Raw genomic sequence first — 24,359 nt, forward strand, 5'->3', positions numbered from 1 at the left:
TAGGAACCTGCATGCTAGCAACCCTGTTGCTACTACCCCTAAGAGTCCAAACGATGCCTTTATCTCTGATGCTGAAACACAATCTGGTGATGAACATGAGCCTAATGATAATATCAATAGTGATGTTCATGAAGATGCTCAACCTAGCAATGAAAAGGATGTGGAGATTGAACCTGTTGATAGTGATAACCCACAGCCTAAGAAATACGATAAGAATGACTTTGCTGCTAGGAAGCATGGTAAAGAAAGGGAACCCTGGGTTCAGAAACCCATGCCTTTTCCTCCCAAACCATCCAAGAAAAAGGATGATGAGGATTTTGAGCGATTTGTTGAAATGATCAGACCTGTCTTTCTGCAAATGCGTCTGACAGATATGCTCAAGATGTCTCCGTATGCTAAGTACATGAAAGATATTGTGACTAATAAGAGGAGAATACCTGATCTTGAGATCTCCGTCATGCTTCCATTTACACTTTCAAGGGTGGAACTCCAAAGAAACTAGGTGATCCCGGTGTGCCCACTATACCTTGCTCCATTAAAGGCAACTACATTAGAACTGCATTGTGCGACCTTGGAGCCGGTGTTAGTGTTATGACTCTCTCTCTCTTTATCGTAGACTTGAACTGGGTAAGTTGAGACCCACTGAAATCTCTCTGCAAATGGCCGACAAATCAACAGCTTTCCCTATCGACATTTGCGAGGATGTGCCTGTTGTGGTTGCTAACACCACTATCTTAACAGACTTTGTTATCTTGGATATTCCCGAGGACGATGCCATGGCGGTCATCCTCGGAAGACCCTTTTTAAACACTGTAGGGGCTGTTATAGATTGCAACAAAGGCAATGTAAATTTCCATGTCAACGGTAATAAGCATACGGTGCACTTTCCGAAGAAACAATATCGAGTACATTACATCAATGCTATCGAAAAAACTTCATCGATTCTTATTGGGAGCTTTGAATGCCCTATTCCTCGTGTCAAGATGAAGTATGATTTGCTTGTTGGGGAGATAGATATCCCCATTGAGGTGACCTGACTATTCGAAAATTCTCCGTCTTGTTTTGCGATTCGAGAAAGTTTTGTTGAGGGGACTTGATCAACCCCATTGACGGATTTCTTTCGATGACCATGAGATGGATGAATCGAGGAGTCACAAACCTCTGTTCCAAGCTTTCACTTTAGGTTGCTTAGAAGAAAAATGATAGGTTTAGTTTAGATTTCCCTGTTTCCTGTCTTAGCGTTCGGTGGAAAAGTACCCCGAAAATAAAAGTTCTCCGAACGCCGTGAAAATCTAGTATGATTTTTTCTAGAATTTTCGAAAAATACTGGGACAAAGAGTCTGTCTCGGGGCCACACCAGTGGGCCACAAGCCCTAGGGGCGCGGTCACCCCTGTTGGCCGCGCCACCTAGGCTTGTGGGGCCCACAGGCACCCCCTCTACTCATTCTTTCTCTCATCCGCTTCTCCTACCTCCAGAAAAAATCGTTTCGTAGCTCAAACCCGTTTTCTTGCTCCTCTTGCTGGGATTTTCGATCTCTTTGCTCAAATCACCGTTCTCCGAACTGTTTTGGGGAAATAACTCCATGGTAAGTGACTCCTCCATTGGTCCAATTAGTTTTTTCTCTAGTGCTTTATACTCCGCGTATTTTTGCTGCCTTGGTGACCATGTTCTTGAGCTTTGCATGCTGATTTTAGTTGGTCCCAAGTAGTTTTGATGTGTAATATGGTCTCTAGGCACTCGTTGGAGTAGTTGCTACTAGTTTAGTTGAACCGTGTTCATCTTTCCTTTGGGTCACTGAAAATTTCATAAAAGGAAGATGTTCAGGAGAAACTTTCATGGTGGTTCCTCAAGCAAGAGAGGTCCCCGTCTTGCAACTCGGGAGCATGATCCTTACCAACCTAGGGACATGCAAGTACAACCTTGTGAATGGCCTTGTGATGAATTTATGATTGAGGCAGGTTTCAAATATGAGTTTCATGCACTTGTTCGCAACGTCGGACTCGAAGAATTCATCTCCGATAAATGTGAACAGTATGTTGCTCTCACTGCCTCTTTTGTTCGTAGATTCAAATTTTCAGCTGGTCGTGAGCCATCGGTACTGTTTGATCTCTATGATAAATCGTATACCATGGATTTAAAGGATTTCGGTAGAATTTGCAAAATACCTATTTGGAGGAACCTCAATGATCCTCCTAAATCTTCGGTTAGAGATTTTTGCGCTGGTATTACGGTTGGAGAAACTAGAGACATTACGCAAGCTACCATGGGGAGTATTCATTTTCCTGCCTTGCATTGCTTTTCCCTCTTCATAGGCAGATGCATTAATGCCAAGATTGAGCATTGTCACCTCTGTGCACCCGACCTTAGTATCCTTAAGAGCGCAGTGACGGGTGACAAAAGCTTCAACATGGGAGCTATTATAGCAAGGAGGTTGAATAAGAATGCTATTGAAGGGGATTTCTTTGGTGGGATCTATGCCACTCGCATAGCAAATTTTCTTGGAGTACCCATCCGCGAAGGAGATTCCCCGCTCCATACAGCTTTCCTTCACCGCGTCGCTTTGACATGCTACCAGTTCCTTGAGAGGGATGATGAATCCCTCTTATACCGATTGATATTTAACCGGTGGCGTGTTTTCCATATTACCCTTCCTGCTCCTGCTCTCTTTGACTTTCAGGTAAAACAGAGATATTACATAACCAGAGGAGAGGCACAGGAGTATGAGATGGAGGCAAAGGATGCTCATCTCCGTGAGGCAGCTATTCAGGCAGTGGCTGCAGCGCTCCCGTATAACCCCGATTATGATTTTGGGTTTTGCCAGGACCATCCTTGGGAGTAGACCAAGTTAGGCCAAAAGCCTAAGCTTGGGGGAGTACGTGTTCTCATCGACTTTACATTCTTGCTTATGCTTTCACTTTCTTAGCCGGTGTTCACACTTTGCCACTGTATCATCCATGCTAGTTTATTTTCTTTCTCGTTTTCTTTTCGTGTGTCTGTCTAGTTTGAGAAAAAAACATAAAAGATTTCCTTTTTCTTCTTTTGCTTGTTGGGAGCTTTCCCGTCTAGATAGTTTTTTTTTCTTTGGGTCAAGGTAGTGTTGGAATTATGCCCTAGAGGCAATAATAAATATAGTTATTATTATAATTCCTGTATCAAGATAATCGTTTATTATCCATGCTATAATTGTATTGAATGAAGACTCATTTACATGTGTGGATACATAGACAAAACACCGTCCCTAGCAAGCCTCTAGTTGGCTAGCCAGTTGATCAAAGATATCAGTGTCTTCTGATTATGAACAAGGTGTTGTTGCTTGATAACTGGATCACGTCATTAGGAGAATCACGTGATGGACCAGACCCAAACTAATAGACGTAGCATGTTGATCGTGTCATTTTGTTGCTACTGTTTTCTGCGTGTCAAGTATTTATTCCTATGACCATGAGATCATATAACTCACTGACACCGGAGGAATGCTTTGTGTGTATCAAACGTCGCAACGTAACTAGGTGACTATAAAGATGCTCTACAGGTATCTCCGAAGGTGTTAGTTGAGTTAGTATGGATCAAGACTGGATTTGTCACTCCGTGTGACGGAGAGGTATCTCGGGGCCCACTCGGTAATACAACATCACACACAAGCCTTGCAAGCAAATGTAACTTAGTGTAAGTTGCGGGATCTTGTATTACGGAACGAGTAAAGGGACTTGCCGGTAAACGAGATTGAAATAGGTATGCGGATACTGATGATCGAATCTCGGGCAAGTAACATACCGAAGGACAAAGGGAATGACATACGGGATTATATGAATCCTTGGCACTGAGGTTCAAACGATAAGATCTTCATAGAATATGTAGGATCCAATATGGGCATCCAGGTCCCGCTATTGGATATTGACCGAGGAGTCTCTCGGGTCATGTCTACATAGTTCTCGAACCCGCAGGGTCTGCACACTTAAGGTTCGACGTTGTTTTATGCGTATTTGAGTTATATGGTTGGTTACCGAATGTTGTTCGGAGTCCCAGATGAGATAACGGACGTCACGAGGGTTTCCGGAATGGTCCGGAAATGAAGATTGATATATAGGATGACCTCATTTGATTACCGGAAGGTTTTCGGAGTTACGTGGAATGTACCGGGAATGACGAATGCGTTCCGGGAGTTCACCGGGGGGGCAACCCACCCCGGGGAAGCCCATAGGCCTTGAGGGAGGCACACCAGCCCTTAGTGGGCTGGTGGGACAGCCCACAAGTGCCCTATGCGCCATAGAGATAAAAATCAAAGAGAAAGAAAAAAAAGGAGGAGGTGGGAAGGAAGGGGGACTCCCTCCCACCAAACCAAGTCCAACTCGGTTTGGGGGGGGAGTCCTCCCCCCTTGGACTCGGCCAACCCCCTTGGGGCTCCTTGAGACCCAAGGCAAGGTCCCCTCCCTCCCACCTATATATACGGAGGTTTTATGGCTGATTTGAGACGACTTTTCCACGGCAGCCCGACCACATACCTCCACGGTTTTTCCTCTAGATCGCGTTTCTGCGGAGCTCGGGCGGAGCCCTGCTGAGACAAGGTCATCACCAACCTCCGGAGCGCCGTCACGCTGCCGAAGAACTCTTCTACCTCTCTGTCTCTCTTGCTGGATCAAGAAGGCCGAGATCATCGTCGAGTTGTACGTGTGCTGAACGCGGAGGTGTCGTCCGTTCGGTACTGGATCGTGGGACTGATCGCGGGATTGTTCGCGGGGCGGATCGAGGGACGCGAGGACGTTCCACTACATCAACCGCGTTCTCTAACGCTTCTCCTGTACGGTCTACAAGGGTACGTAGATCACTCATCCCCTCTCGTAGATGGACATCACCATGATAGGTCTTCGTGCGCGTAGGAAAATTTTTGTTTCCCGTGCGACGTTCCCCAACAGTGGCATCATGAGCTAGGTTCATGCGTAGATGTCTTCTCGAGTAGAACACAAAAGTTTTTGTGGGCGGTGATGTGCGTTTTGCTGCCCTCCTTAGTCTTTTCTTGATTCCGCGGTATTGTTGGATTGAAGCGGCTTGGACCGACATTACTCGTACGCTTACGAGAGACTGGTTTCATCGTTACGAGTAACCCCCTTTGCTCAAAGATGACTGGCAAGTGTCGGTTTCTCCAACTTTAGTTGAATCGGATTTGACCGAGGAGGTCCTTGGATGAGGTTAAATAGCAACTCATATATCTCCGTTGTGGTGTTTGCGTAAGTAAGATGCGATCCTACTAGATACCCTTGGTCACCACGTAAAACATGCAACAACAAAATTAGAGGACGTCTAACTTGTTTTTGCAGGGTATGCTTGTGATGTGATATGTCCAATGATGTGATGTGATATATTGGATGTATGAGATGATCATGTTGTAATAGAAATATCGACTTGCACGTCGATGGTACGGCAACCGGCAGGAGCCATAGGGTTGTCTTTATACTAACGTTTGTGCTTGCAGATGCGTTTACTGTTTTGCTAGGATGTAGCTTTAGTAGTAATAACATGAGTAGCACGACAATCCCGATGGCAACACGTTGATGGATGATCATGGTGTGGCGCCGGTGACAAGAAGATCGTGCCGGTGCTTTGGTGATGGAGATCAAGAAGCACGTGATGATGGCCATATCATGTCACTTATGAATTGCATGTGATGTTAATCCTTTTTTTGCACCTTATTTTGCTTAGAACGACGGTAGCATTATGAGGTGATCTCTCACTGAAATTTCAAGACGAAATTGTGTTCTCCCCGACTGTGCACCATTGCTACAGTTCGTCATTTCGAGACACCACGTGATGATCGGGTGTGATAGACTCAACGTTCACATACAACGGGTGCAAAACAGTTGTGCACGCGGAACACTCGGGTTAAGCTTGACGAGCCTAGCATGTGCAGACATGGCCTCGGAACACATGAGACCGAAAGGTCGATCATGAATCATATAGATGATATGATTAGCATAGGGATGCTTACCACTGAAACTATACTCAACTCACGTGATGATCGGACTTGAGCTAGTGTAAGTGGATCATGAACCACTCAAATGACTAGAGAGATGTACTTTTTGAGTGGGAGTTTAGCGATTAATTTGATTAAGTTAAACTCTAATTATCTTGAACATAGTCTAAGTCCACTTTGAATATATTTGTGTTGTAGTTCATGGCTCACGCGACAGTCATCCTGAATTTTAATACGTTCCTAGAGAAAGCTAAGTTGAAAGATGATGGAAGCAACTTTGAAGACTGGGCTCGTAATCTTAAGCTAATCTTACAAGCTAGAAAGAAGGATTATGTCCTTAATTCTGCGCTAGGAGATGAACCACCCGCTACGGCTGATCAGGATGTTAAGAACGCTTGGTTAGCACGTAAGGAGGACTACTCAATAGTTCAATGTGCAGTTTTGTATGGCTTAGAACCGGGACTTCAACGTCGCTTTGAGCGTCATGGAGCATTTGAGATGTTCCAGGAGTTGGAGTTTATCTTTCAGAAGAACGCCCGGATCGAGAGGTATGAGACCTCCGATAAATTCTATGCTTGCAAGATGGAGGAAAACTCGTCTGTCATTGAACATGTGCTCAAAATGTCTGGGTACTCAAACCGTCTAGCTGAGCTGGGGATTGAACTCCCGCAAGAAGCTATCACTGACAGAATCCTTCAATCACTGCCGCCAAGCTATAAAGGCTTTGTGTTGAACTACAACATGCAAGGGATGAACAAGTCTCCCGGCGAGTTGTTTGCGATGTTGAAAGTCGCAGAGTCTGAACTCCGTAAAGAGCATCAAGTGTTGATGGTGAATAAGACCACTAGTTTCAAGAGAAACGGCAAAGGCAAGAAGGGCAATTCAAAGAAGAGCGGCAAGCTTGTTGCCAATCCGACGAAGAAACCCAAAGCTGGACCTAAGCCGGAAACGGAGTGTTACTATTGCAAGGGTATGGGTCACTGGAAGCGCAATTGCCCCAAGTATCTGGCAGATAAGAAGGCGGGCAAAGAAAAATCAGGTATATTTGATATACATGTTATTGATGTGTACTTAACCAGCTCTCGTAGTAGTGCCTGGGTATTCGATACCGGTTCTGTTGCTCATATTTGCAACTCGAAACAGGAACTGCGGAATAGACGAAGGCTGGCAAAAGATGAAGTGACGATGCGCGTAGGAAATGGTTCCAAGGTTGATGCAATCGCCGTCAGCACAGTGTCACTTCAACTACCGTCAGGATTAGTGATGAACTTAAATCATTGTTATTTAGTGCCTGCGTTGAGCATGAACATTATATCTGGATCTTGTTTATTGCGAGACGGTTACTCTTTTAAGTCAGAGAATAATGGTTGTTCTATTTCTATGAGTAACATCTCTTATGGTCATGCACCGAATGTGAGAGGATTGTTCATATTGAATCTTGATGACGATACGCATATACATAACATTGAGACCAAAAGAGTTAGAGTTAACAATGATAGCGCCATATTTTTGTGGCACTGCCGCTTAGGTCATATTGGTGTAAAGCGCATGAAGAAACTCCATGCTGATGGGCTTTTGGAGTCACTTGACTTTGATTCACTTGACACGTGCGAACCATGACTCATGGGCAAAATGACTAAGACTCCGTTCTCAGGAACAATGGAGCGTGCAAGTGACTTGTTGGAAATCATACATACCGATGTGTGTGGTCCGATGAGCGTGGAGGCACGCGGCGGATATCATTATTTTCTCACCTTCACTGACGATTTAAGTAGATATGGTTATGTCTACTTGATGAAGCACAAGTCTGAAACATTTGAAAAGTTCAAGCAATTTCAGAGTGAAGTGGAAAATCATCGTAACAAGAAGATCAAGTTCCTACGGTCTGATCGTGGGGGTGAATATCTGAGTTTCTAGTTTGGTGCTCACTTAAGACAATGTGGAATTGTTTCACAGTTAACACCGCCAGGAACACCACAGCGTAATGGTGTGTCCGAACGTCGTAATCGTACTCTATTGGTGATGGTGCGATCTATGATGTCTCTTACTGATTTGCCGTTATCATTTTGGGGCTATGCATGAGAAACAGCTGCATTCACTTTAAATAGGGCACCATCAAAATCCGTTGAGACGACACCATACGAACTGTGGTATGGCAAGAGGCCAAAGTTGTCGTTTCTTAAAGTTTGGGGATGTGATGCTTATGTCAAAAAGCTTCAGCCTGAAAAACTGGAACCCAAAGCGGAAAAGTGCGTCTTCATAGGTTACCCAAAAGAGACAGTTGGGTACACCTTCTATCTCAAATCCGAGGGAAAAGTGTTTGTTGCTAAAAACGGAGCTTTTCTTGAGAAGGAGTTTCTCTCGAGAGAATTGAGTGGGAGGAAGATAGAACTTGACGAGGTTGTCGAACCTCTCATCCCTCTGGATGGTGGCGCAGGGCAAGGGGAAACCTCTGTCATTGCGACGTCGGTTGAGGAGGAAGTTAATGATGATGATCATGAAACTCCAGTTCAAGTTTCTGTTGAACCACGCAGGTCGACGAGATCACGTGCTGCTCCAGAGTGGTACGGTAATCCTGTCTTATCAATCTTGTTGTTAGACAACAATGAACCTGCAAATTATGAAGAAGCAATGGTGGGCCCAGATTCCAACAAATGGCTGGAAGCCATGAAGTCCGAGATAGGATCCATGTATGAGAACAAAGTGTGGACTTTGGAGGTACTGCCTGAGGGCCGCAAGGCCATTCAGAACAAATGGATCTTTAAGAGGAAGACGGACGCTGACGGTAATGTGACCGTTTATAAAGCTCGACTTGTGGCAAAGGGTTTTTCACAAGTTCCAGGAGTTGACTACGATGAGACTTTCTCACCCGTAGCGATGCTTAAGTCCGTCAGAATCATGTTAGCAATAGCTGCATTTTTCGATTATGAAATATGGCAGATGGATGTCAAAACGGCGTTCCTTAACGGTTTCCTTAAGGAAGAGTTGTATATGATGCAACCCGAAGGTTTTGTCGATCCTAAGAATGCTAACAAGGTGTGCAAGCTCCAGCGATCCATTTATTAACTGGTGCAAGCATCTCGGAGTTGGAACAAACGCTTTGATGAGGTGATCAAAGCATTTGGGTTTATACAAGTGGTTGGAGAATCTTGTATTTACAAGAAAGTGAGTGGGAGCTCTGTGGCGTTTCTAATATTATATGTGGATGACATATTGCTGATTGGAAACAACGTGGAGTTTTTAGAGAGCATAAAGGATTACTTGAATAAAAGTTTCTCTATGAAGGACCTAGGAGAAGCTGCTTACATTCTAGGCATTAAGATCTATAGGGATAGATCAAAACGCCTGATAGGACTTTCACAAAGCACATACCTTGATAAAGTTTTGAAAAGGTTCAAAATGGAACAGTTCAAGAAAGGGTTCTTGCCAGTTCTACAAGGTACGAGATTGAGTAAGACTCAGTGCCCAGCAACTGATGAAGATAGAGAGCATATGCGCTCCGTCCCCTATGCTTCAGCTATAGGTTCTATCATGTATGCAATGTTGTGCACTAGACCGGATGTTAGCCTGGCCATAAGTATGACAGGTAGGTTCCAGAGTAATCCAGGAGTGGATCACTGGACAGCGGTCAAGAATATCCTGAAGTACTTGAAAAGGACTAAGGAGATGTTTCTCGTGTATGGAGGTGACGAAGAGCTCGCCGTAAAAGGTTATGTCGATGCAAGCTTTGATACAGATCCGGATGACTCTGAGTCGCAAACCGGATACGTATTTATTCTTAATGGGGGTGCAGTAAGCTGGTGCAGTTCCAAGCAAGGCGTCGTAGCAGATTCTACATGTGAAGCGGAGTACATGGCTGCCTCGGAGGCGGCTAAGGAGGGTGTCTGGATGAAGCAGTTCATGACGGATCTTGGAGTGGTGCCAAGCGCACTGAATCCAATAACCTTATTCTGTGACAACACTGGTGCCATTGCCTTAGCAAAGGAACCACGGTTTCACAAGAAGACCAGACACATCAAACGACGCTTCAACCTCATCCGCGACTACGTCGAGGGAGAGGACGTGAATATATGCAAAGTGCACACGGATCTGAATGTAGCAGACCCGCTGACTAAACCTCTTCCACGGTCAAAACATGATCAACACCAGAACTGTATGGGTGTTAGATTTATTACAATGTAATTCACATAGTGATGTGAGGGCTAGATTATTGACTCTAGTGCAAGTGGGAGACTGTTGGAATTATGCCCTAGAGGCAATAATAAATATAGTTATTATTATAATTCCTGTATCAAGATAATCGTTTATTATCCATGCTATAATTGTATTGAATGAAGACTCATTTACATGTGTGGATACATAGACAAAACACCGTCCCTAGCAAGCCTCTAGTTGGCTAGCCAGTTGATCAAAGATAGTCAGTGTCTTCTGATTATGAACAAGGTGTTGTTGCTTGATAACTGGATCACGACATTAGGAGAATCACGTGATGGACCAGACCCAAACTAATAGACGTAACATGTTGATCGTGTCATTTTGTTGCTACTGTTTTCTGCGTGTCAAGTATTTATTCCTATGACCATGAGATCATATAACTCACTGACACCGGAGGAATGCTTTGTGTGTATCAAACGTCGCAACGTAACTGGGTGACTATAAAGATGCTCTACAGGTATCTCCGAAGGTGTTAGTTGAGTTAGTATGGATCAAGACTGGGATTTGTCACTCCGTGTGACGGAGAGGTATCTCGGGGCCCTCTCGGTAATACAACATCACACACAAGCCTTGCAAGAAAATGTAACTTAGTGTAAGTTGCGGGATCTTGTATTACGGAACGAGTAAAGAGACTTGCCGGTAAACGAGATTGAAATAGGTATGCGGATACTGACGATCGAATCTCGGGCAAGTAACATACCGAAGGACAAAGGGAATGACATACGGGATTATATGAATCCTCGGCACTGAGGTTCAAACGATAAGATCTTCGTAGAATATGTAGGATCCAATGTGGGCATCCAGGTCCGCTATTGGATATTGACCGAGGAGTCTCTCGGGTCATGTCTACATAGTTCTCGAACCCGCAGGGTCTGCACACTTAAGGTTCGACGTTGTTTTATGCGTATTTGAGTTATATGGTTGGTTACCGAATGTTGCTCGGAGTCCCAGATGAGATAACGGACGTCACGAGGGTTTCCGGAATGGTCCGGAAACGAAGATTGATATATAGGATGACCTCATTTGATTACCGGAAGGTTTTCGGAGTTACCGGGAATGTACCGGGAATGACGAATGGGTTCCGGGAGTTCACCGGGGGGCAACCCACCCCGGGGAAGCCCATAGGCCTTGAGGGAGGCACACCAGCCCTTAGTGGGCTGGTGGGACAGCCCACAAGTGCCCTATGCGCCATAGAGATAAAAATCAAAGAGAAAGAAAAAAAAGGAGGAGGTGGGAAGGAAGGGGGACTCCCTCCCACCAAACCAAGTCCAACTCGGTTTGGGGGGGGAGTCCTCCCCCCTTGGACTCGGCCGACCCCGTTGGGGCTCCTTGAGCCCCAAGGCAAGGTCCCCTCCCTCCCATCTATATATACGGAGGTTTTAGGGCTGATTTGAGATGACTTTTCCACGGCAGCCCGACCACATACCTCCACGGTTTTTCCTCTAGATCGCGTTTCTGCGGAGCTCGGGCGGAGCCCTGCTGAGACAAGGTCATCACCAACCTCCGGAGTGCCGTCACGCTGCCGAAGAACTCTTCTACCTCTCCGTCTCTCTTGCTGGATCAAGAAGGCCGAGATCATCGTCGAGATGTACGTGTGCTGAACGTGGAGGTGCCGTCCGTTCGGTACTAGATCGTGGGACTGATCGCGGGATTGTTCGCGGGGCGGATCGAGGGACATGAGGACGTTCCACTACATCAACCGCGTTCTCTAACGCTTCTGTTGTACGATCTACAAGGGTACGTAGATCACTCATCCCCTCTCGTAGATGGACATCACCATGATAGGTCTTCGTGCGCGTAGGAAAATTTTTGTTTCCCGTGCGACGTTCCCCAACAGGTAGAAGATAATGGTTACAATGTTTAGTGGCTCTTGCATGCATACCTGTTTAGCTTTCAAAGAGCCATATTACTTTGTCTTCTCCTTTGTGTTTGCCTACAGATTCCAGCTTTAGTCCAATGCACGAGCACTCTTATTATTGTTCACATCATTCGGTCGTGCAAGTGAAAGGCAATAATGACGATATATGATGAAGTGACTGAGCCTGGAAAAGCTGGTATGAACTGGATCTATTTTGCTTTTGTAAATATGACTAGCTCATCATGCCTGATTCAGCTTTGTTGTGAAAGAAACATGTTTGCAATGAAAATTTAGAGATCATAGTTGCTTATGCCATGCTTACTTAGCTAGGATCTTATAATGGGTTGTCTTGTTTGCCAACATGAATGTTGAGATGACTATGATGTAGTATGATAGGATGGTATCCTCCTTTGAATGATTCAAGTGGCTTGACTTGGCGCATGTTCACGCATGTAGTTGAAACAAAATCAACATAGCCTCTATGATGTTCATGTTCATGGTAATTTATGTCCTACTCATGCGTGCACTCAATGTTAGTTAATCTCAATGCATATTGATGACTGTTGTCGCTCTCTAGTTGGTCGCTTCCCAGTCTTTTGCTAGCCTTCACTTGTACTAAGCGGGAATACTGCTTGTGCATCCACCTCCATAAACCCAAAGTTGTGCCATATGAGTCCACCATACCTACCTATGTGCGGTATCTACCTGCCGTTCCAAGTAAATTTCCATGTGCCACTCTCTAAATCTTCAAGAAATAATCTGTTTTGCATGCCCGAACCGCTCATGTGGTGACAGGGGGCTATTGGTATCTTCCATGCTAGGCATGTTATCCTCGATATGTGTTTATTCACTATCATTCACGAGAAAGGGTCCGGTAATTGGAATTCCCAATTCCATGCTCAAATCGAAAAGATAATTGCAAACAAAACTCCCCCAGGATTGTTGTTGGTATGGACGGTACCCGAGGATTCGGCTAGCCGTGGAGTGTGATTGATTGGTGGTGGGGGAGTCAAAACTTTACTTTTATGTTTGGGAACCGACTATAGCATGTGTAGCGTGGAAGATGTTGAGAACTCTTAGTCATTGCGTTGACAATGAAAGCATGCCACCCAAAATTATTATCTCTGTTTTCAAAGCTTGAGTTCTGTCACCTCTGCAAATCAGTGCTTCCCTCTGCGAACGGCCTGTCTATTTATGTTCCTGTTGAGTCATCCTCCTCTTACAAAAGCACCAATTAGAGAGAACCTCTGTCATTTTTATGCTTTGCTTTTAACTGTGTTGAGTATGACTGTGGCTGGATCTTCATTGCCTTGAATTACAATGTTTAGTCAGCCCTTAGTCTTTGAAGGTGCTCTGCATTTATGTTTTCCGGTCTCAGAAAGAGCTAGCGAGATACCATCTATTCGTACTGCTTCATGTTGTTGTGATTGAAGTGTTGACGTTTGAGGCTTATTATTATTTGCTCGCTAGTTGATTATGCCATTGATATGAGTTTACTGTGAGACCTAGATGTCATTTGCTTATGTGGTTTGCTTGTGATCTTGTTGAAATTCTGGTTATGAGTTAGACATAGTTGCAACAACAAGATCAAACAGAGTTCGTCAAAGTTTTTCTTTTGTCTCTCTCAGTTTGTCAACTGAGTTGCTTGAGGACAAGCAAGGCTTTAAGCTTGGGGGAGTTGATACGTCTCCGTCGTATCTACTTTTCCTAACTCTTTTGCCCTTGTTTTGGACTCTAATTTGCATGATTTGAATGGAACTAACCCGGACAGACGCTGTTTTCAGCAGAATTGTCATGGTGTTGTTTTTGTGCAGAAATATAAGTTCTCGGAATGTCCTGAAAATTTACGGAGATTTTTTCTGGAATAAAAGAAAAATACCTGCGCAAAGATCCACCGAAGGGGGCGTGCCAGTGGGCCACAAGCCCACAGGCCGCGGCCAACCCCTATGGTCGCGCCGTGTAGGCTTGTGGGGCCCACGTGGCACCACCGCCCCCAAACTCAGCTCTATATCTTCCGTTTCGCCTGGAAAAAAATGAGAGAGAAGGTTTCATCGCGTTTTGTGATACGGAGGCGCCGCCACATCCTGATCTTCATCTGGAGGGCAGATCTGGAGTCCGTTTCGTGCTCCGGAGAGGGGAAATCGTCGCCATCGTCATCATCAACCTTTCTCCATCAACAATTCCATGATGCTCTTCATCGTTCATGAGTAATCTCATCGTAGGCTTGCTAGACAGTGATGAGTTGGATGAGATCTATCATCTAATCGAGTTAGTTCTTGACGGGGAATGATCCCTAGTATCCACTATGTTCTAGATTGATGTTGCTACTACTTGGCTATGCTTAATGCTTGTCACTAGGGCCTGAGTGCCATGATTTTAGATCTGAACCTATTATTTTGTTGCCAATATATGTGTGTTTTAGATCCTATCTTGCAAGTTGTAGTCACCTACTATGTGTTATGACCCGGCAACCCCGGAGTGACAATAGCCGGAACCACTCCCGGAGATGACCATAGTATGAGGAGTTCATGTATTCACCAAGTGTTAATGCGTTGGTCCAGTTCTTTATTAAAAGGAGAACCTTAATATCCCGTATTTTCCATTAGGACCCCGCTTCCACGAGAGGGATGGACAATAGATGTCATGCAAGTTCTTTTCCCTAAGCACGTATGACTACATACGGAATACATGCCTACATTAGATTGACGAACGGGAGCTAGTTACATATCTCTCCGTGTTATAGTTGTTACATGATGAATCACATCTGTCATACTCATCCATCACCGATCCATTGCCTTTGAGTCTTTTACTACTGGTCCTCGCTACGTTACTTTTCCTAGGCTTGTCCCTTGCTACAAAAGGGATTGGGCCACTTTGATGCTGCTGTTACTTGTTACTTTGCTGCTGCTATTGTTGTTCCTTGCTACTTCGCTGCTACTTGTTGCAAGACTTTTCTAGAGCCGTAGCCGGGGAAGCATTCTTCTTAAGAATAATCCCCCGTCAACGTGTTGGCGCCATTGATACAACAGTTAGGAATAGTCTGCCGTCAACAGATCGTTTCTGGCACCATTGCTATCATACTACTTTGCGACTAATACTTTGCTTGCAGACACTAATCTTTCAGGTGTGGTTGAATCTGACACATTCAGCTGCTAATACTTGAGAATATTCTTTCGCTTCCCGTCATGCGAACCAACAAATTTAGGTTGAATACTCTACCCTCGAAAACTGTTGTGATCCCATACGCTTGTGGGACATCAACTCTCCACACGCTTACAACCAAAACAAGGCCTTTACAGATCATATCGTCGAAGCTACGATAAAATTTCTTGAAGAGAAACTTGAGTTGGAAGTTTCTATTCCTACAAAGCTTCATGATAAGTGGGAACCTACTATCAAAATCAAAATCAAAAACTATGAATGCAATTCTTTGTGTGATTTGGGTGCTAGTGTTTCCGCGATTCCAAAGTCTTTATGTGATGTTCTGGGTTTTAATCAGATTGAGGAGTGTTCTCTTAACTTGCATCTTGCGGATTCTACTGTCAAGAAACCCATGGGAAGGATCAATGATGTTCTTATTATTGCAAATAGGAACTATGTACCCATGGATTTCATTGTGCTTGACATTGATTGCAATCCTACATGCCCTATCATTCTTGGTAGACCTTTCCTAAGGACTATTGGTGCTATCATCGATATGAAGGAAGGGAATATTATGTTTCAATTTCCTTTAAAGAGAGGCATGGAGCATTGTCCTAGAAAGAAAATAAGATTTCCTTATGAATCCATGATGAGGGCTACTTATGGTTTGAGCACCAAAGACGACGATACGTGATTCTATCGCCTTATGCCTAGCTAAGGGCGTTAAACAATAGCGCTTGTTGGAAGGCAACCCAATGAATTTATCTTTTTTCTTTCTGTTTTGTTGCGTCCACATCATCATAATTCTGTTATGATTGTGTTTTTTGTGTTTCTTTTTGTGTTTGAGCCAAGCAAAACCTTTATGACTAGTCTTGGTGATGGTTGTTTGATCCTGCTGGAAAAAGACAGAAACGTTTTGCTCACGAAATAATTTTTAAATTTTATTCAGAAAGAGATTTTGAGTTGATTCTTTTTGCTACTGGTTTATATGCCTTTTGCCCAGGTTGTCGTAAGTTTTCAGAATTTTTGAGGTACCAGAAGTATACAAAGTATACAGATTGCTACAGACTGGTCTGTTTTTGACAGATTCTGTTTTTGTTGTGTTGGTTGCTTGTTTTGATGAAACTATGGATAGTATCGGGAGGTACTAGCCATGGAAAAGTGAGAATACAGTAATCTAACACCAATATAAATAGAAATCAAGATTTCTACAGTACCTAAGAGGTGGTAGTTTGTTTTCTTGTGCTAATGATATCACGAGTTTCTGTTTAAGTTTTGTGTTGTGAAGTTTTTAAGTTTTGAGTAATGTTCTCATGGACAAAGGGATAAAGAGTGGAAAGAGCTCAATCTTTGGGATTCCCAAGGCATCCCAAGCCAAATTCAAGGACACCAAAAATCCTAAGCTTGGGGATGCCCCGGGAAGGCATCCCCTCTTTCGTCTTCAATCCATCGGTAACATTACTTGGAGCTATATTTTTATTTACCACATGATATGTGTTTTGCTTGGAGCGTCTTGTATCGTAGGAGTCTTTTCTTTTTGTTGTGTCACAATCATCCTTGCTGCACAACTTTTGAGAGAGACATGCACTCATCGTGAATTTGCTAGAGTACTCTTTGTGCTTCACTTATATCTTTTGAGCTAGGCAATTTTGCTCTATGTGCTTCACTTATATCTTTTAGAACACGGCGGTGCGTAACTTGGTAGTTGGCTTATGCTATGAAAGTAGTCCCAAAGGTGATAGGTACTCAAAGAGGATACAATAAAACTTCCACCTTCATGTGCATTGAGTAGAAAGAGAAGTTTGATTCCTCTCAATTAGTTTTGAGACGTGGATTTGGTAATATTAAGAGTTATGTTAGTAGGGTGTTGTGAATCTAGAAATACTTGTGTTGAAGTTAGTGATTCCCGTAACATGCACGTATGGTGAACCGCTATGTTAGGAAGTCGGAGCATAATTGATCTATTGATTGTCATCCTTTGTGTTGCGGTCGGGATCGCGCGATGGTTAACACCTACCAACCCTTCCCCTAGGAGTATGCGTTTAGCACTTTGTTTTGATTACTAATAAAAACTTTCGCAATAAGTATGTGAGTTCTTCATGACTAATGTGAGTCCATGGTATATATGCACTTTCACCTTCCACCATTGCTAGCCTCTCTAGTACCGCGCAATTTTCGCCGGTGCACAAACTCACCATATGCCTTCCTCAAAACAGCCACCATACCTACCTACTATGGCATTTTCATAGCCATTCCGAGATATATTGCCATGCAATTCCCACCGTTACATCTCATGACTTGTGTCGTCACTCTCATATTGCCATTGCATGATCGTAAGATAGCTAGCGAGATGTTTCAACGTCATATGCCAAGCTAGATCGTTCCACATCCCGGTACACTGTCGGAGGCATTTCCTATAGAGTCATCATCGTTCTAAGCTTTGAGCTGCGAGTAAATAAAAGTGTGATGATCATCATTATTAGAGCATTGTCCCATGTGAGGAAATAAAAAAAAGGCCAAAGTTGCCCACACACAAAAAAAGAGAGATATGGAAAGAGGCCAAAGAGCCCAAACAAAAAAAGAGAAAAAGAGAGAAGGGACAAATCTACTATCTTTTTCCACACTTGTGCTTCATATTAGCACCATGTTCTTCATGATTGAGAGCCTCTCGTTTTGTCACCACCATATACTAGTGGGAATCTTTATTGTATAACTTGTCTTGTATATTCCAATGATGGGCTTCCTCAAAATTGCCCTAGGTCTTCGTGAGCAAGCAGGTTGGATGCACAGACACTAATTCTCCTTTTGAGCTTTCACATACTTATAGCTCTAATGCATCCTTTGTATGGCAATCCCTACTCATTCACATTGATATCTATTAATGGGCATATCCATAGTCCTTTGATACGCCGAGTCAATATGACCATCTCCTTCTTTTTGTCTCACAACCACCACCACACTCTATTCTACCATAGTGCTATGTGCATGGCTCACGCTCATGTATTTCGTGAGAGTTGAAAAAGGTTTGAGAAAGTAAGAGTGCGAAAACAATTACTTGGCCAATACCGGGGTTGTGCATGATTTAAATTAGTTGTGTGGGGATGATGGAGCATTGCCAGACTATATGATTTTGTAGGGATAACTTTCTTTGGCCTTGTTATTTTGAAAGTTCATGATTACCTTGCTAGTTTGCTTCAAGTATTATTGTTTTCATGTCAATAGCGAACTATTGTTTTGAATCTTACGGATCTGAACATTCATATCACATGAAAGAAGTTACAAAGGATAACTATGCTAGGTAGCATTCCACATCAAAAATTATGTCTTTATCACTTCCCTACTCGAGGACGAGCGGGAGTTAAGCTTGGGGATGCTTGATACGTCTCCAACGTATCTATAATTTTTGATGGTTCCATGCTATTATCTTGTCAAACTTTGGATGTTTTGTATGCCTTTTATATCTTTTTTGGGACTAAATTATTAACTCAGTGCCAAGTGCTAGTTCATATTTTTTCCGTGTTTTTGACCCTTTTCAAAGGAGAATTTTAAACGGTGTCCAAACGGAATAAAACTTCCGAAAAAGATTTTTTCCGAAACAGAAGATACGCACGAGATTTGAGAACCAAGGCAGGGGCCACCAGGGGACCCCACAAGCCCCCTAGGCCCGGCCAGGGGGGCGCGCCTAGCAGGCTTGTGGACCCCCTGTGGCTCGTATGCCCTACCTCTTCCGCCTATAAATTCCTGAAAAATCCAAAACTGCGCGAGAGATCCACGAAAATACTTTTCTGCCGCCGCAAGCTTCTGTCTCCGCAAGATCCCATCTGGGGCACGTTCTGGTGCCCTGTCGGAGAGGGGATTTGGATACGAGGGCTTTTCATCAACACCATGACCTCTCCGATGATGCGTGAGTAGTTCACCATAGACCTTCGGGTCCATAGCTAGTAGCTAGATGGCTTCTTCTCTCTCTTGGATCTTCAATACAAAGTTCTCCATGATCTTCATGGAGATCTATCCAATGTAATCTTCTTTGCGGTGTGTTTGTCGAGATCCTATGAATTGTGGATTTATGATCAGATTATCTATGAATCTTATTTGAGTTTCTTCTGATCTCTTATATGCATGATTTCATATCCTTGTAATTCTCTTCGAGTTGTGGGTTTTGTTTGGCCAACTTGATCTATAATTCTTGCAATGGGAGAAGTGCTTGGTTTTGGGTTCATACCGTGCGGTGACCTCACCCAATGACAGAAGGGGTAGCGAGGCACGCATCTGGTGTTGCCATCAAGGGTAAAAAGATGGGGTTTTCATCATTGGTTTGAGTTTATCCCTCTACATCATGTCATCTTGCTTAAGGCGTTACTCTGTTCGTCATGAACTCAATACAATAGATGTATGCTGGATAGCGGTCAATGTGTGGAGTAATAGTAGTAGATGCAGAAAGTATCGGTCTACTTGTCTCGAACGTGATGCCTATATGTATGATCATTGCCTTAGATATCGTCATGACTTTGTGTGGTTCTATCAATTGCTCGACAGTAATTTGTTCACCCACCGTAATATTTGCTATTTTGAGAGAAGCCTCTAGTGAACACTATGGCCCCCGGGTCTACTTCACATCATATTTTTAGCCTTACACTTTTACTTCGTTGCACTTTTCGCCTTCAGATCTCACTTTGCAATCAATCTTGAAGGGATTGACAACCCCTTTATAGCGTTTGGTGCAAGGTCGTTTGTGTTTGTGCAGGTACTCTGGACACCTGGCTTTGATTCTCCTACTGGATTGATACCTTGGTTCTCAAAACTGAGGGAAATACTTACTGCTCCTGTGCTGCATCACCCTTTCCCCTTCAAGGGAAAAACCAACGCAAGCTGAAGAGGCAGCAACCGTGGGCATGGCGTCGGGTGAGCTCGCGTGGCCATGGGCTTGGGGCTAGCTCGCCGGCGACCGACGACAGTCTCAGAGTCGTGTCCCCTCCAGTCCACTTGGTATTGGCTGGGTACGCAGGTGTGGATGCGTCCTACGATGGAGGCGTCTACCTAGTCTTGGGGACTGATGTCGGGCTAGGAGATGATGGACTCGCATCGCTCTTCCTACCGTGGTTGTGTGCAACGTGAGGTGCGTGATCAATGGTATCCCGCGACAGGGATGCTAGGGCGACGGCCCCGGATGGCGGGTCGCATGCTTACTCTCCGGCGGGGAGCATTGCGATGATGGTGGCTCCCTTCCCGGGTTGTGAGGGCAACGGGAGGTGGGGTGGCGGGTAGCTCGTACGTGCTCTCTCTCCCGGTGAGGTGGCATCCTGATCCGGATGTGGGGATCTAACATCGTCACGCTCCTCTTGACGGCCTCATAGTGGCACGAGTGAGTTGCCGAACAAAAATTCCATGCCTTGGTGCCAACGACGGTGACATCCGTGGGTGTTGTGCTCTTCCTCAAGACGTCGTTGTGCTTCTTCTCCTCATGTCAGGGCTCCGAGTGAAGACCTTTGTCCGGTGGACTCGACGGTGCCACTCTGCGTCGTTTTTCCTCTTGAGGGCGTTGCCGTGGAGGGTAAGTATGCTAGGTCGTAGCATGGTGGTGTTTAGCTCGCCCGATGCATGTTACCAATAGGGTTGTCGCGTGCATTTTATGGGTGCCGGTAATCTTAAAATTGGTTTTGTAAGAGAGTTATCTTATCATTTTGTATCGTTCGACTGTATATTTGTATGATTGTTGTTTTATTTATATATATATAACTGAAGGGAAGGCCGTTTTGAGATATATACCAGAATAAATTCAGTCGTTGGTCGAAATGAAGACGCAGTCGATTTATAATTAACACCACGCTTACACAGTTAGACATGATATGATTTCCCATTCTCTGCAATCTGGATGCCTCGTTACATTAATCAACTGTATTAGCTTCCCGCAAAAAAAAAAAATCAACTGTATTAGCTAAGCATCGCCTGCATACAGATCACGCCGACGCCGGAGCTAACACGAACCGAGTACGCCGGCCCGCCGAGGCCGCCGGCGGCGGACAGACGGGGAAGTTGCAGTTGGGGCAGACGCTGACGCACTGCCTCAGCGTGTCGTAGCAGGGCTCGTTGGCCAGCCTCGTGCAGCAGAAGCACATCCGGTTCGGGTCCGCGTCGCACGGGCTGTTAACGCACAACCCGGCGACCTTAGCCTTGCTGCTGCTGCCGCCGCCCTCGCCCAGCTCACGGAGACCGCCGCCCGATCCCTCGGCGTCATCGCCTTCATCGTATCGTCAGATATTCAGATTATATATGCGATCAAAAACTTTTTTTCCCTTACCAGTAGATCAATAAAAAAACCCTTTTCTGAAGGAAAACGGAAGGTATTTAGTACCGTGTGCGGAGAATGCGTGGCATCGAACAACGAGCAGGAGGAGCAAGATGGGCGCGGCTGCATTGACATTCATCTTCAGACCGACCCTGCGGCGCTTGAACAAATGGTGGCGTTCGGTCCGTCACCAGAACAATTGATCTTCTCGATGGATCTCATCCTTGTGTATTATGCGATTTATAGAGGGCAGCAGAGGATGTAGATCATGTCGAGGGGATCAGGCCGCGAAATGTAAGTATGGAAGTAAGTTAATACTACTCTATATGGTTGGTAGGATATGGTAAGCAATCAAATACTGCCTGATTGCAGCCATGTCAGTATCATATGCTAATTATTTGGACTAATTGTAGTATTTATTTTTCGGTTTTGCTCATCTAGCTATCTCACATCTAACTATGTAAGTCCTGAATCATTGGATCCTTATATTGATCTTAAAATTCGTGCAAACTTTTATGCTTTCCTTTGGGGAGCTGATAACGCTTACCCATGTAATGTGATCCACATACACCCACACACCTATAACATACAGATTACAGTCACATCTAAAAATCTTTTTAGAGTTTCAGTTTTTAAAATATTTTATCTTTTAAATAAAAAATCTAATTGAAGATCCGTTTTCATCATTAAATCCATCGTGACGAGATCTTCGAAACTAGATTTTATATCAATATGTTTCGACGATTTCTTTTTGGTTTAAAAGTTACCATGTTTATTGTACATGAATTGACATGGTATTTATATTGAAGTTGCCATGATACGTTTCAACTATTTTTTTCTACCTTTAAAAGTAAATTGTAACATATTATAAGATGGGGAATTAAGAAACTAGACTTGTCATCAAGCATAAGCTAAAATTGACATGACGAAGTACCTTTTTATAACACAGTACAGACGTAAACGCTCATACATACACTTAAATTTGCCATGGTTCATATAAAAAATAATTTGTATGATCAAAGTACCGAAATTGTCATGGTCAAAATACTAAAATGCCATGATCTATAAACTAAATTTGCCATGATGGGTTACGAAAAATTGCCATCATCCATACATTAAATTTGCCGTGGTTAATTGCTAAAAATTGTCATGGTCAATTAATAAAAACTGCCGTCAGAAGTACTTGAAAATATAATGGTAGCTTTAAATCTAGAACACAAATTAGATAGAACATGTCATGGCAACTTTAGTGTTAACACTATGGCAACTACAGTGTAAACATCATGGCAACTTTTGGCAAAACAAATTCATGAAAACATATCGACATGGCATCTAGTTTTGAAGATCTCGCCGAGACGGATTTAATGGTGAAAATAGATTTTTAATTAGGAGATAAAACATTTTTAAGACGAAAACCAAAAAGATTCCCGGTAATGTCATCTGTTTTGACGTGGTAAAATGAATGGTAATGGAGGCATTTGAGTCATGTCGCTTCGTGCCACACGTGTGGGCTAACATTAATGTTCCTTTGTGTGTTGGCTCGCTCCTTATTTCCGGTCGCCCATTTTCTAGGTTGTTTGTTTGGGCTGTTGTCACTTTTGGGCTGCAGTTTTTTTACGAATGTTGGCCTCTGGTGCTCAGTTTTTTTACTTCTTTTGAAAATTGATTGCGAAGCAAATACCAAAAGATTCAATGTTTGAGCATACTAGTATTACACTACATATACTAGTAGAGTGTTAGTACGTTGCTATGAGACTTAAAAATTGAGAACATTCCTTTTGTTGATACTCTTACGAGTATTTGATATCGGGTTATTCATACCTTCCTCTTTATTGTAGGTTGGTTGTTACTAATTGCATATCAAATTTCGAACGTATAAAAAAGATAACCGATAACATACAAAAAGTAATTAAAATTTGCTTCACTTGCAATGTATTTTGGTAACATATATTATGAGATTTAATGCACAAAATAAAGAAAGTGGTACAAAAACATAAAATTCTCTATTGTGCATTGCATTACAAAAGTAAGGTGGCACATGGATGCCCTTTTATGCTTAAGACCAATCATCTCATGAAAATATGTCTATTGTTATTATCCATTAATTAATTTTAACACATATAGGATTTTGTTACCTTATTCCAAGATACTACAACCACACTTGATTGCATTACCCAATTCCCTAGCAAACTATTACACATAAAATTAGGCACTCAAAACCGTACAGGTTAGTACACCATTTAGGAACTACTGCAACAAAACACTTACCTCCAGCCATTTAAGAACCATGGCAACATAAAATATTTCAACTGTTTCCCACCTAGCTAAGAGATCCTGCAAGGAAAAACATATGCTATTCTACACCTACAGAAAACCTGTCACTTTTTAGAATAAATTAAGATTTGACATTTCACTTTGGCTTATATTTTGTTTAGTCTATATAGATGAAAGGTAATATTGCATTTACAAATAAAAAAAATATTGTTAGCAAAAAATATTATTTCCATACTAAATTAAATAAGCCAAACTCTATGCATGAAATTATGTCTTGGTATTTCTTAACCTATTCAACAAGTTACGATCGACCATACTAAAGTCCATAAGAAAAGGAGGGCGAACATCATGTTCTGATGAAAAACAACATGTGAAGTTTACGGATATATGATATTCATCATTGCAATCAGTGTCACCAAATTTATCGTTCCATCAAAACCATGTGTATGTGCAAAAGAAACCAAATATGAGTTCAATGGAGTAAAGAAGGATCAAATGAAAAAATAAATGGATAACGCAAATACCATTCATAAGTTCTTCTTTGACTGGAAATGGAACCCAATACGTGCTCTAGAGCATCAGATTGCTCCACGGGACCCATCAGCCTCCTAGTCTC

At 43.3% G+C, this 24,359-nt stretch overlaps 1 protein-coding gene across 1 annotated transcript; it reads right to left on the bottom strand.

The window, feature by feature from the left end:
- Positions 1 to 20,966: 20,966 nt before the first annotated feature.
- On the bottom strand, positions 20,967 to 21,756 carry LOC123403508. Its single transcript, XM_045097439.1, has 2 exons — positions 21,536 to 21,756; positions 20,967 to 21,421 (listed from the first exon to the last, which is right to left on the bottom strand). The coding sequence occupies exons 1-2, from the start codon at positions 21,606 to 21,608 to the stop codon at positions 21,141 to 21,143; spliced, it is 354 nt and encodes a 117-aa protein (XP_044953374.1). The 5' UTR covers positions 21,609 to 21,756; the 3' UTR covers positions 20,967 to 21,140.
- Positions 21,757 to 24,359: the final 2,603 nt, after the last annotated feature.

Source organism: Hordeum vulgare, chromosome 6H (genome assembly GCF_904849725.1).
Source record: "Hordeum vulgare subsp. vulgare chromosome 6H, MorexV3_pseudomolecules_assembly, whole genome shotgun sequence".
Classification (NCBI taxonomy): domain Eukaryota; kingdom Viridiplantae; phylum Streptophyta; class Magnoliopsida; order Poales; family Poaceae; genus Hordeum; species Hordeum vulgare.

Bases quoted from the DNA above. Each gene is read 5' to 3' on its own strand.
- LOC123403508 (XM_045097439.1), bottom strand. From the start codon at position 21,608: ATGAATGTCAATGCAGCCGCGCCCATCTTGCTCCTCCTGCTCGTTGTT. The intron at 21,422-21,535 runs GTACTAAATACC...GATACGATGAAG, and splicing joins CCACGCATTCTCCGCACACG to GCGATGACGCCGAGGGATCG.